This window comes from Aspergillus uvarum (assembly GCF_003184745.1).
Source record: "Aspergillus uvarum CBS 121591 unplaced genomic scaffold BO82scaffold_9, whole genome shotgun sequence".
NCBI classification, from domain to species: Eukaryota; Fungi; Ascomycota; class Eurotiomycetes; order Eurotiales; family Aspergillaceae; genus Aspergillus; species Aspergillus uvarum.
The window spans coordinates 636298-648810 of record NW_020291306.1 but is presented as its reverse complement, the minus strand read 5'-3'; the positions used below and the strand labels follow the sequence as shown (position 1 = coordinate 648810).

The 12513-nt window shown below is 44.2% G+C and overlaps 5 protein-coding genes across 5 annotated transcripts; 3 read left to right on the top strand and 2 right to left on the bottom strand.

Moving 5' to 3' along the window:
• The first annotated feature begins 1519 nt into the window (after positions 1 to 1519).
• BO82DRAFT_351751 (replication factor A subunit protein RFA1) lies at positions 1520 to 4070 on the top strand. The gene is made up of 6 exons (XM_025634504.1): positions 1520 to 1752; positions 1805 to 1956; positions 2040 to 2130; positions 2180 to 2720; positions 2773 to 3668; positions 3737 to 4070. The coding sequence occupies exons 1-6, from the start codon at positions 1709 to 1711 to the stop codon at positions 3828 to 3830; spliced, it is 1818 nt and encodes a 605-aa protein (XP_025495150.1). The 5' UTR covers positions 1520 to 1708; the 3' UTR covers positions 3831 to 4070.
• Positions 4071 to 4252: 182 nt separating this feature from the next.
• Positions 4253 to 5580, top strand: BO82DRAFT_389945 (NAD(P)H-quinone oxidoreductase; the record flags this gene model as incomplete). Its single annotated transcript, XM_025638486.1, has 4 exons — positions 4253 to 4265; positions 4326 to 4592; positions 4644 to 4735; positions 4786 to 5580. 4 exons carry the CDS (start codon positions 4253 to 4255, stop codon positions 5410 to 5412), a joined length of 999 nt encoding a protein of 332 aa, XP_025495149.1. The 3' UTR covers positions 5413 to 5580.
• A 75-nt stretch (positions 5581 to 5655) lies between these two features.
• On the top strand, positions 5656 to 7620 carry dbp3 (RNA-dependent ATPase DBP3). The gene is made up of 3 exons (XM_025630725.1): positions 5656 to 7158; positions 7219 to 7297; positions 7382 to 7620. The coding sequence occupies exons 1-3, from the start codon at positions 5898 to 5900 to the stop codon at positions 7536 to 7538; spliced, it is 1497 nt and encodes a 498-aa protein (XP_025495148.1). The 5' UTR covers positions 5656 to 5897; the 3' UTR covers positions 7539 to 7620.
• Positions 7502 to 9379, bottom strand: BO82DRAFT_426827 (Rft-1-domain-containing protein; the record flags this gene model as incomplete). Its single annotated transcript, XM_025640373.1, has 2 exons — positions 7502 to 8557; positions 8619 to 9379. The coding sequence occupies 2 exons, from the start codon at positions 9377 to 9379 to the stop codon at positions 7702 to 7704; spliced, it is 1617 nt and encodes a 538-aa protein (XP_025495147.1). The 3' UTR covers positions 7502 to 7701.
• Positions 9380 to 10177: 798 nt separating this feature from the next.
• On the bottom strand, positions 10178 to 11874 carry BO82DRAFT_351746 (OST3/OST6 family protein). The gene is made up of 4 exons (XM_025634503.1): positions 11344 to 11874; positions 11189 to 11286; positions 10775 to 11130; positions 10178 to 10720 (listed from the first exon to the last, which is right to left on the bottom strand). The coding sequence occupies exons 1-4, from the start codon at positions 11686 to 11688 to the stop codon at positions 10539 to 10541; spliced, it is 981 nt and encodes a 326-aa protein (XP_025495146.1). The 5' UTR covers positions 11689 to 11874; the 3' UTR covers positions 10178 to 10538.
• Between the last annotated feature and the right edge of the window lie 639 nt (positions 11875 to 12513).

Below are 12513 nucleotides of genomic sequence, written 5' to 3'. Positions count from 1 at the left end.
TAAAAATAATATATTTTTTTTAAAAAGGGTAACTATAGCTGCTGTTTTTTTTATCTAATATATTAAGATTCTTACACCTTCCCATATTGCCGTCTGCAGTATTAGTATCTATAATTTACTGTAGATGATATACTTAGTCTCCCACCTTCCAGTCTTCTTAGAATGAAACAACTTCTCCATATTTCGTCATCCGCGATACGCGTGTATCACACAGCCAATTAGATTAACTTATTTTATTAATTGAATACTATTTTAATAAAATCTTAAGTATAAAAAATATATTTTCCAGTATTCTTTTATCTATATTAGAGGTAAACAAAATAAATAAATAAAATAAATTAAACTAGATAAGAAGCAAAAACCTGCCTTTCTTACCTTTATAATCAGACAGATAATATATAAATAAATAAAAATATTAATAATAAAATATAAAAAATAAAAACATGGCGACTAGAAAAAACTAGAAAATATAGAAATATAAAAATATAAAATTAATAAAATTAATTAACATAAAAAAACAGCTGTTAAAATAAAAAAATATATAAAAATATAAAAATATGAAAAATAGTATATCTGCAGAAACAACTTTCTAAACTATTGAAATAAAAATATACTATAAGATACTATAGAATAGTTAATCATAATAAAAATATAATTATATTACTTTACATTATAGAAATTATTAAGAAGAAAGTTTAGAAAGGCAAATCTACTAAGAAATATCTATAAGGCAGAAGCCAACAGCAGAATGTCAACAATACTGAAAACCACCACATTATCTATTTAGCTGAAGCCCGGCTATCTGCCAACTAATTATTACTACTTCTTAATTATACTACTTTACCCCGCCTGCAGCAACTTTTAAGGTATATACATAGCCGGTAGATAGGAAGCAAAATTAAGTATCATATTAAGAATCATAATTCTCACCCAAGGAGACTTTCCACAGGCAACAATGGCTGCCTTTCTAACTGCCTTAGCAATAGAACTTTGGCCTTGCCGATCCTTCTGTCCTTCTTATCATCAACAATCATACTTGGTCTTGAAATCGTCATTCCTACAATATGATTATAGGCAAACTTTTAAATGCCAGAACATCACATAACAACCTTAGTAAAAAAGAATGAGCAAAGGGTTTTTTTCAATCAAAAACCTTGATAGCAATAGCTTCAGCCCCTATGAACCTTACAAATCCGAGATAGAAAGGGACCGTATCGACCACGTGACCAACCGAGCTTTTAAGAAAGGAGGGAATGGTATATTTACATTGCTGAAGATCAAACATCCCGGGCAGGGGCTAGCTACTATTTTAGTAGTGCTGCGGTAAGGAATGAGGATATTTAGTGGGAAAAGTCCAATCTGCCGAGTGGCTGCAAGGGTCTTCCGTAGCTAAGCATACTGAGGTAACAGGCAGCAAGACTGAGTCGAGGGCTCCCACAAAGTACATAAGTGAGTGGGGTTTTGATTACTGAACACGTTTTTTCGCGTCATGGACGCGGCACGCGCCTTCCGTTTCTCGGTGATTTCCCTTGTTACTTACTATCCTCAAGCAAATCACTAAACCATCACAACCAAACTTCGACATCAGACATCTTCAAAGTCAATTCATATTCCTAGTGTTAGAAGCCTTCACTCTCTTGATTGAAGCTATCAACACACTTAGCGTCTAGACACTACTTACCAGGCACTTGGAGCAGGCTAAATAATCATGGCTTCGGATCCAACATTGCAGGTCTCGATTGGAGCTCTTAGGTAGGTTATCCATTCAATTCACATCATCAATTACTGACCCGGTATTATGAAGTGCCATCTTCGACGAGACCAAGCCCCAGATACAGGAACCTATTGTTCAGTGTGTTCAGATTAAGCCACTGCCGCCCCAGCAGAACAATCAAGAACGTTACAGGGCTGTCTTCAGCGATATTTCAAATTACGTCCAGACTATGCTCGCTACTCGTCAGTTAGAATTCTTGTTGCTTTTCGACAGGCACACTTTTTCCCTCAGCTCATATAATAATCCTAACTGCCGTGTCGTCTAGAATTGAACCATAAGGTCACAAGTGGCCTGCTTCGCAAAGGATGCTTTGTCAGGTTGAAGTCATTTCAAGCAAATGCTGTGAAAGGAAAAAAGTTGTTGCAATCATCTTGTCTGGTCGTCCACGACTAACGTTACCCACAGAATTCTCATTATTCTTGACCTGGATGTTCTCCAAGACTTGGGTGAAAGCGAGAAACTCGGAGAACCGCGACCATTGGAGAGTAAGGTCGAAGAGGAAGAAAAACCCCAACCAACAACAATATCGAGTAATGGGTTTTATGGCTCTAAGCCCCAAGCTGCACCACAGCAGTCTAATCACCGAACACAAACCACTCGCACAGGTCTTCCTCCAGCAGCTCATACAACTATCTATCCAATCGAGGCCATTTCACCATACTCGCACAAATGGACAATCAAGGCTCGCTGTACAAGCAAATCAACCATAAAAACCTGGCACAACAGAAATACGGAAGGCAAATTATTCAGCGTAAACTTGTTGGATGACAGCGGTGAAATCCGCGCAACAGGGTTCAATGATCAGTGTGACATGCTCTACGATCTCTTCCAGGAGGGCAGTGTTTATTATATCTCGAACTGTCGTGTCCAGATCGCCAAGAAGCAATTCACAAATCTGAACAACGACTACGAACTAACCTTTGAAAGAGACACTGTTGTTGAAAAGGTACGTCAGCCCTTACAGCCCCATTACGATAATTCTCTGATAATTTCGGCAGGCGGAAGACCAGAGCGATGTGCCACAAGTGCGGTTCAATTTTACTACAATTAGCGATCTCCAATCAGTGGAAAAAGACACTACAATTGACGTTATCGGCGTGCTGAAAGACGCTGGCGAAGTATCTCAAATCGTCTCGAAGACCACAAGCAAACCCTATAACAAGCGTGAATTGACCCTTGTTGACAATACCGGGTACTCAGTCCGGTTGACTGTCTGGGGCAATACAGCAATGAACTTTAACACCCTGCCCGAGTCAGTGATGGCGTTCAAGGGTGTTAAGGTTTCCGATTTCGGAGGACGAAGCCTAAGTTTGCTGAGTTCAGGTTCGATAACAGTAGACCCTGATATCGAAGAGGCTCACAAGCTCAAGGGCTGGTATGATGCACAAGGAAGGGATGGTGCTTTCACTTCCCATGCCTCCATGTCGGGTTCAGCGACGTCAGCCGCAAGGCCTGATCACTTTAAGACCATAGCCCAGATCCGGGAAGAGCAACTGGGAATGTCTGACGAGGCAGTCTACTTTTCACTAAAGGCGACTGTCATCTACATCAAGCAAGAAAACATATGTTACCCCGCATGCCTTTCAGAAGGCTGCAATAAAAAGGTGACGGAGCTTGATCCTGGCCAATGGCGTTGCGAGCGTTGTGATAAGACACACCCGCGACCAGAATATCGCTACATAATGCTTGTTAATGTTAGCGACCATACTGGTCAACTTTGGTTGAGCTGCTTTGATGACGTGGGAAGACTGATGATGGGCACGACGGCAGATCAGTTGATGGAGCTGCGACAGGCAGACGAAAGAGCGGCGGGTGAACTGTTTCAAGAGGCCAATTGTCGTACGTGGAATTTCCGATGCAGGGCTAAGATAGATCACTTTGGTGACCAACAGCGGTAAGTTTGAGCCTTGCATTGATTTAGCGCAATTGGTTACTGATCCTATCTCTACCCTGGTTTTCTAGAGTTCGATACCAAGTATCATCGGCCAGACCAATCAACTACACTGAGGAGGCTTCACGCCTGGCAGAACAAATTGACTCGTATAATCTGTCTTGAAGACATTCATCATTCAGACCGATTCACTACTCTGATTTGCTTTCAGTAAACCAGCCCAATAATCAACTTGAATTTGCGAATGTGATTTCATTTATCATGAGCATAACTGACATGCCCGCGCCTGACTTTAAACGGACAGGTTTTACATCCGTCGTTGTGTCCTAGTGATTAACCCCAATTACAATACATGCCCCGTTCCCTGTGCATCAGCAAAGTATGCAAGTATAAATGAGTAGTTAAGAATCTATTACTTCATTATGACTAATCTGCCGCTGTGATGACAAATGCGCGAAAGTGTTGATTACACCTACCTGAGCAGTTGCTGACCTGGTCGAATAAGTATTAGTCGAATAACTTCTTTTACTGGGGCATTCAACCCAATTTATCTTTTATCAAGTGCTTGACTACTTATCAGTACCACCATGCGAGCGATCGGTCAGGACCCTCTGAGGACTCGTTTTTTGATCAAAATTGATTCTGATTGATCATAAATAGGCGTGCGCGGCGGGAAAGGGGACGCTGATGCCCTTTTCATCGAAGAAATCCCCACTCCGAAGTTGAATGGTGGCGATGCCTTGATCAGAATCAGGGCCTTCGGTTTGAATCGAATGGATCTATTGCAGCGGGAGGGCAAATACCCTGTTCCGCCGCAGGCCCCAAGCACCATGGGAGTGGAATTCTCTGGTATAATTGAGGAACTCGGAGCAGCCGATTGCAATGGCTTTCGAATAGGCGATGAGGTTTTTGGCTTGGCGTATGGTGGTAAGTGAGTTTTGAAAATGATCTTTGAGATGATTAATCAGTGTCTTGCAGGTGCATATGCTGAATACATCGCTGTCTCGACGAACATGTTGATACACAAACCTCTCGAAATGACTTGGATAGAGGCAGCAGGAATACCCGAGGTAGATTGACGTGTCTCCCCGAATAATCACTCTTCATCTAACACCTACAGACATGGATCACGGCATGCCAAGCTCTTTATTTGATTGGTGGTCACATGCCAGGCAAATCCGTTCTCTGGCATGCTGGAGCATCATCAGTGTCGATAGCCGGAATTCAGCTTGCTCGAAACAGTGGTGCATCGGAGGTTTATGTAACTGCTGGTTCCAAGGAGAAGCTCGACTTTTGCGTCGGTCAATTGGGTGCTACTGCGGGTTATAATTATAGGGACCAGGCTTGGGATGTGGAGATTTTGAACGCGACCAATGGCCGTGGTGTCGATGTTATAATCGATTTTGTCGGCGCGACACATTTCCAGGGCAATCTGAATGCAGCAGCAAAAGATGCTCATATTGTTCAGCTGGGACAAATGAGTGGCTCAATACTCCCTGCTAATATTGACATTAGTGGCATTTTAATGAAGCGGCTAAGGTTCGAGGGCAGCACGCTACGGAGCAGAGACGAACACTATCAGAAGAAATTGCGTGATCTCTTGGTTGATCAGGCATTACCAAGATTCAGGGATGGAACTTTCAAAGTTTATGTGGAGAAAGTCTTTTCATTTGAGGACATTGCAGACGCTCACAGGCTGCTTGAGAGCAATCAGACCAAAGGAAAGATTATCTGCACCTTTAACTAGTCAAATTCATAGTTCGTGGCTTGGCCTGCCACAGAATCAGATAAGCAGACGCTACCAGGTGGCATGTGCAGCTAACTAATTACAGAATGGTTTAGCTGAGACGCCACAAGTGTACCAATATTAATGTGTACGAGGCAATGTTTCTCTACTCCGAGTACAGTACCTGCTCATGTAAGTACCGAATGTTACACAATAACGTAGGCTCTAGTGTACAGTAAATGATCCGCGCCAAGCTGCTTGTCACTGGTAGACCAAGGGACCAGACCAATCGATCAAAATCTGAAGCCAATCGTAGGAAAACTCACTTTGCTTTATGGGGCACGTTTCTCCGACCAGTCCAGCCGGCGATTGGAATGACTGCCCCCGCAAAAAAGGGAAGAAAAAAAACCACCCCCGACCCAAAGCAGAAAGTAAACCACGTCAGGTTTCTGAGTGCATCCGACTTTTCCTCTGGTCAGATATCTTTTTGTACGAATCTCTGAAGCATGGCCAAACGCGAGTATGAAGAGGAGCGAGCGGAGCACAGGCTGAAGAAGAAGTCTAGAAAAGAAGAGAATGCTGTCAAGGTTGCAGAAAAATTCAAGGATGTCGCAGGGCACGAACAGAAATACGTCGAGTCGCGCGCATTGAGCGATTTGCCAGAATCAGACATAGAGCGCTTCCTTACTGAGAACACAATCAAAGTGACCGACACCTTGAAAGATGCCGCAAACCTTCGGCCTATCATGTCCTTCTCCCATCTTCCTCCCTGCGACGGCAAACTCTACGATCCCCTTGGTTCTTTCACCTCTCCGACTGCTATTCAATCGACAACCTGGCCCCTGCTATTCGCTGGTCGCGATGTGATTGGTATCGCTGAGACTGGTAGTGGTAAGACCCTCGCTTTTGGATTGCCGTGCCTCAAGAAGTTGCAAGATTCGAAGAGGAAATGCAATAAAAAGCTTGCTCAACCCATGGCAGTCATGATTTCACCAACTAGGGAGTTGGCCAAACAAATTCATGACCAGCTTGTGAAGTTTGCGAAACCACTGGGCGTGGAAGTTACTTGCATCTTTGGCGGAGTCCCAAAGGATGAACAACGCGAAGCTCTGAAGACTGCACCTATTGTTGTCGCAACCCCTGGTAGATTGAAGGATCTCCAAAATGACGGCTCGGTCGATCTCTCAAAAGTCAAGTACCTTGTTCTGGATGAAGCCGATCGTATGTTGGACAAGGGGTTTGAACAAGATATCAAGGACATCATTCTTCCCATGTCAACGTCAAAACGACAAACTGTCATGTTCACAGCAACATGGCCTCCAGTCGTCAGAAATCTTGCTACCACCTTCATGAAAACGCCTGTTACTGTTACCATCGGCGGAGATCCATCTGCTGACCCTCGTGCGAATACGAGAATCAAACAGGAGGTTGAGGTCATACAACCACATGAGAAAGAGCCAAGGCTTGTACAGCTACTTAATCAAAGCCAGAGGGCCCCCAAACCCCCGAAAGTCCTAGTCTTCTGTCTGTATAAGAAGGAAGCTGTTCGCGTTGAGAGGCTCCTACGGAATAAGGGTTTCAAGGTTGCAGGTATACATGGCGACCTCAGCCAGCAAGAGCGATTTAAAAGCTTAGACGCTTTTAAGAGTGGTACTGCTACCGTCCTTGTCGCCACTGATGTGGCAGCTCGTGGACTCGATATCCCTGCTGTCAAACTTGTCATCAACGTCACATTTCCGCTTACGGTCGAAGACTATGTACATCGAATCGGACGGTGAGTGATCCTGCCACTGATTAAGACGGCCGTCGGAAACTTAGCTGACATTCTCGGAAGAACCGGTCGTGCGGGAGCTGAGGGTCATGCAATCACCCTGTTCACTGAGCTGGATAAGGCTCAATCTGGAGGGTGAGTAGTCTTCCAGTGAATGCGAACGCGGGCATATTTTCCTATGTCATAAACTTTTTTTTTGGCGGGGCTAATGGTTTGCAGGTTGATCAACGTGCTCAAAGCAGCCAAGCAGGTTGTGCCAGAGTCCCTTCTCAAGTTCGGCTCGACGGTCAAGAAGAAGCAACATGACGCCTATGGTGCGTTTTTCAAGGACGTTGACTCGAGCAAAGCAGCAACCAAGATTGTCTTTGATGATTGAAGATGAGTCATTTAACTTCGTTTGTACTTGCCTTTACATCTCAAAATCTCTTTGGCTTTGATGCATTGTGCTAGCAAGTATTTTCTCTCAACATACAACCTAACCGTGTCCATGGTGATTAGTGGTCAGGGTCCACAAAAGTTTCGAAGTTGTTCATAGAGACTTACACAATTATAATGTATATAGCACTATACATCAAGGTACCTGAAATATCTCCAGAGTTGAGTCCGTAGGCTCCTTTTCTCATCAAAGTTGTCGATATCATGATGCCAGCTAGTAAAGTCTGGGGCCGGGGAAGCAACTCGGAAGGTCTTAATGCCAAGGTGCAACGTTGTAGGAATGACCGAATAAATGAAAAGCTCCAGATAGAACGAACGGCCATATTGACGATGTTGGCATAGACCATCCCTTGAGCACCCAGATCACCCACAACTAAGAATACGTACGCTGCTGAAACATAACAAGCTGAGAATACTCCCATCCAGAGTGCCTGTTTGCGAACTTCCAATGGACTAGCGGCCGAAGAAACGAATGCCTCACTTATACCATTGAAAGCCAAGAATGGTATATAAAGGCAGTAAAGAGATAGTAAGCTACTCACCGTAGGCGAAGCCCAGCTGCGCCCACCCAGAAAATCGAGCACTAGAGGTACCAAAGCTGGGCCGAGTGGAAAGGCCACTACAGCTATCATACTGTAGGCGCGCAGAATGTCGGCCAGATGTGTTTTAGCGAGACTGATATTTCCTGTTCGTCGCTTTTCAAGGCAGTTGCTATGAAGCAATGACGAGAAGATGGCCCGGCCACTTTCTTCAATGGGTTGAAAAAGTATGCGGGCCATGAGGCCACCATAGTTTGAGGCAAGGGCATAGATGCCCTGATCTTCTAGGCTTGTCATTGTCGCTAGAATCATCGAATCCCCTTGTGTGAGTAGATGTTTGACGATGGACTGAAGAAACACACTTGCAGCCAATGAAATCATTGACCAGGGGAATCTGTTAACCACGTAGCTGTGGCGATCACTGGGGGTCCTATCAGGTGGTGTCCTAATGCAAAAATTTAGGCAGGCACACTTACCGCGACTGCAGTCTTGTAGGCAGCAAAGAGAAGTCTTGATGACCTGGCACCTTTCTGATAGCTATAACATAACCACATAGAAGCACACATGCGTAGCTCAAGTGTCCGAGTGCAAAGGGCAGAACACCAACAGTGATATTATAGGAGGCAGCCCAAAGGAAAATAAAACAAGTTACCAAGCTTTTTATGAATGCAGCGCTCATCTCAACCAGTGCACGTTGCTTGTACAGCATATACCTCTGCATCACATTAAAGCATGGCTCACCTGCAAGTTCTATTAGGGAGGCGATGGTAATTATTTTCACACTTTGATGGTAAGACGGTGTTTGAGAAACCTCATCCGAGGCAAGATGAATGTAAGAGGTACCGAGTATCACGGCAAAGAGAAGTCCCATTCCCAGACTCAAGTAGGACATATTGACCACGGACTGTGATTCCAATCCCCAAGTTCTTGGTTGTTTAGTTGCGCTCGATTTGCTGCCAATTGCGTCTTTACCATGACTATTTGAAACAGAGGAAACAGAGGCAACAAGCGGCTGTCTTTGGATCGCCAGTCTGATACTTTCTCGAGAAAAAAACAGCAGGGTGATGGAGTATAGGTCCAGCTGGGCTGCAATTCCAAGAAAAGCTGGTGGTAGGCCCCTCAAAATCAATTGATTTGCCGTAAACGTGAATATCTTTGAGGTTAATTGAACAAGAACCAGGAGCGTTGTACCTGAAGCTGGTGACACTAGCAAAGAGCTAGCTTCGTCATCCGGCGATGACATACTTATAGAAAACAGATGACGACTATTAGGCTGGATTTTGAGGTGAGTTTGACAGAAGAAGAAGCAGAAGAAGAAGAAGTCCACGAGATTGAGGATTCATTACGTATCTACCTAGATATACACTAGTAATCTACTCCACTTGCGCTAGTCCACCCGTCTTTCTCCTACCACCCCTTATTGGTCAACCATGTACACAACTTCAAAGGTACATACCCTTCCTTGCCTTGTAGAACACAACTTGACAAGACGTATCTGCAGCCACAGTGTAATAGTGCCGGTTAGATCTTGCTGTAATACAAATACACCGTATATTATAACATATGTTATAATCAGCTTTAAAAATATAAGTAATATGATTTTATAGTATTATATATATACAATAAGCTATATATCAATTCACAACAGATAGTAGCTATTAAAGTCTAGAGAATAGGATAGTTATACCTGTATAAACTACTTGTATTAGTAAGTATTTATAAAATATTGAAGCTAGACTGCTTGGCTATTGGTTAGTCGCTTCCACAAGTGAATCTCGAGACTTGTATTCTCCGTGGCCAGGAAGGGTAGTAGTATGTACGGTATGTAGAGACATACAATACTACTGCACATACGTGGTGGAAATGGTCAAACATTTGTTACCGGCCTACTAAGAATCGTGGCCTGCCGTCACTCGGCCTTGAGCTGGCTGACAAATGCGTGTATGAATCAATCAATCTAGAAATTTGCGAGACCCTCCTTGAACAGAACTACTATGTAAAAAGTGCATTTGTCTGGAGAATCCCCCCCTCCCCCCCTTCTCCTCCCTCCTCCCTCGTAGAGTCCAGATGATCACGCGGAGTTGTACAAAGAAAAAGAGGTTATGTACTCGTAGTCGCTTCGGCTTAGAAACCCAACTAATCGATTCCATGACGAAAACGGACACATGAGATGCATTACTTTAATGCCAGCTGCAGTACCCCCACTTGCATCTATACCAATGCACAATCCCCAATACATATGTGTTCATGAGTAGTCTGACCAGGTACACCACGGATGTCGTCTACACAAACTCCCTTCCGCGGAATCCCTTAGTCTGGCTTCTTGCCCTCCCTCCCCCCTCCAACCCGGCCTTCACTCCAGAAATACACTTACGCGCTGACTTCATGACCCAGTGTTCATGCTAGAAAGGCGGGAGGAAGAAAGGGTAACCGCCATTTTTCACCTTGAAAACACTGAGAAGAAAGCTGTACGTGCCAAGCAGAACAGAACCCCAGATGATCACTGCCACCTGCTGTGTTTTATTGTCAGCGATACGGGGAACTTTCATTGCCAAGGCAATTGTTGCGAAGGAGAGGACGGCGTCTGTGAAATAGAGGGTTTAGCACAATCACATGTTTAGTCAAACCAGAAACCTACAAATAGCAGCTATAATCTGTGTTTCCATGCCGAATTGATTTGAGAACCCTCCAGCAAAGTAGCTGATTCCACCCTTTCCATCCCCGGCGACATATGGTACTTTGCGAATATGGTTAAACATGTGGCCACTTATGAATAAGAGAATTGCGATAAGGCTCATGGCGGCCCAGAGGTTTCGATTCTGCACCACAGGATACACGTAGGGTGAAAGAACTGTGAAAAGTGTCACTACACCCATCAAGATAGTGACGCCCGATACTATGCGCATGTAGTTGATCGGGCGAACAAGAGGAGGTTTTGGACCATCAGGAAGATGGCGGGAGATCCATGTATAAAGCTGATCAGCCGAGATAGGACTGCAGAGCACATCATGTCAGCGAAGGCTACCCATCTCCCACAAAAATTGTGCCTTACCCGCTGAAGTCAAAACGTAGGGGTGCATCGTTAACCTTGGAGAAAGGGCCGACCGTCGGAGGAAACACAAGGAGAACCGGTGCGGTTTGGAGCATCAGCTTCTACATATTAGCCTGGTGGTCATGTTGTCGCAAAAACGGTAGGATTCATCTTACTTTTTGGAAGGTTTCCTTGCCATTAGTGAATTCAAGGGTAGCATAAAGCACTTTCAAGTCATTGGGTGTAGAGCCCTTGTTCCAACTGCGCGCGATGAGGTCCCACTCGGGTTGGAACTCCCGACATAGAATGCATCCAAAACGAGCTTCAGTAGCAGTCAACAAGACGGCAACATGATAATCACGAGGTTTCGATGTTAAATCTTCGTAGGAAGAGTCATCAAGATCAATGGGCGCAGATCTCGCGAGTGAGCGATATCTCTCGTATTTGTCCGTGTCAGAATTGGCACAGAGGCCATGAGGAAGTATGGCGAGGAACGGAACCAGAAAGTTCAAAAGCTTCATGTTTGCATGTCAATTGGGTACTTGGTGGAAATATTGGGCAAAGGGAAGTTTAGCGACTCGCAACAGCCATTGGAGTAGGGCGAGGATCTTCTAAAACAGGTGTAAGTGATAATTTATTGTTGTGGACTGGGTAGTTGGTCAACCTAAACTACGGCCTTGGTAGTCAACAGGAGACACCACAGCGGCCACAGTCCATATTTGATAGGTGTCCACTACTACCTATGTACTACGTACTCCAGGTACTTTAGCTTGGTCGTGTACGGAGTACTTACCTACAGATTACAGGCCGATAGTTACTGATGAGTAATCATCCTGGGTATGATACAGTTTTTAACAGTACCAAGCACCATGTAAGTATTTTGGCGAAGAGTAAATACAATACCCTGGAAGAAAATAATAAATTCTCATATACGGAGTTTTGAAGTGATATTAGATGGTTAAAGGTAAGGTAATTGACTGTTCAGACCCTTATCATAAATGATAGCTAAGTTAGCTGTGTGATAGGTACTGTACCGTTTCAACAACAAGCCTGGACGGCTGCTGAGAGCCAGTTTTGTATATCGAAGGGCATCAGATGAAGATACTTTAGAGGCGAGTCTAAATAAGGAACAGGGGAATGGATGACCGAGGAAACAAAGTGGGTGCTCCAGTCTCTTGAAATCGAGGACAGTGATTTGAATGAGTCTAAACCATTGCCTGGAGTCCTCCCGCCCCGGCAATGTTTGAAATGACGGAGAGGAAAAACCTAACATAGAATCCAACAACTACTCCGTACTTTTCAAATAAGTCTTAGTATTGTGTCACAACATGCCTTGTGCATACAGC

Bases quoted from the DNA above. Each gene is read 5' to 3' on its own strand.
- BO82DRAFT_351751 (XM_025634504.1), top strand. From the start codon at position 1,709: ATGGCTTCGGATCCAACATTGCAGGTCTCGATTGGAGCTCTTAG. The intron at 1,753-1,804 runs GTAGGTTATCCA...GGTATTATGAAG, and splicing joins GTCTCGATTGGAGCTCTTAG to TGCCATCTTCGACGAGACCA. The intron at 2,131-2,179 runs GTTGTTGCAATC...CGTTACCCACAG, and splicing joins AATGCTGTGAAAGGAAAAAA to AATTCTCATTATTCTTGACC.
- dbp3 (XM_025630725.1), top strand. From the start codon at position 5,898: ATGGCCAAACGCGAGTATGAAGAGGAGCGAGCGGAGCACAGGCTGAAG. The intron at 7,159-7,218 runs TCGGACGGTGAG...TAGCTGACATTC, and splicing joins CGAAGACTATGTACATCGAA to TCGGAAGAACCGGTCGTGCG. The intron at 7,298-7,381 runs GTGAGTAGTCTT...AATGGTTTGCAG, and splicing joins GATAAGGCTCAATCTGGAGG to GTTGATCAACGTGCTCAAAG.
- BO82DRAFT_351746 (XM_025634503.1), bottom strand. From the start codon at position 11,688: ATGAAGCTTTTGAACTTTCTGGTTCCGTTCCTCGCCATACTTCCTCAT. The intron at 11,287-11,343 runs GTAAGATGAATC...AATATGTAGAAG, and splicing joins GCAAGGAAACCTTCCAAAAA to CTGATGCTCCAAACCGCACC. The intron at 11,131-11,188 runs GTAAGGCACAAT...TGTGCTCTGCAG, and splicing joins CTACGTTTTGACTTCAGCGG to TCCTATCTCGGCTGATCAGC.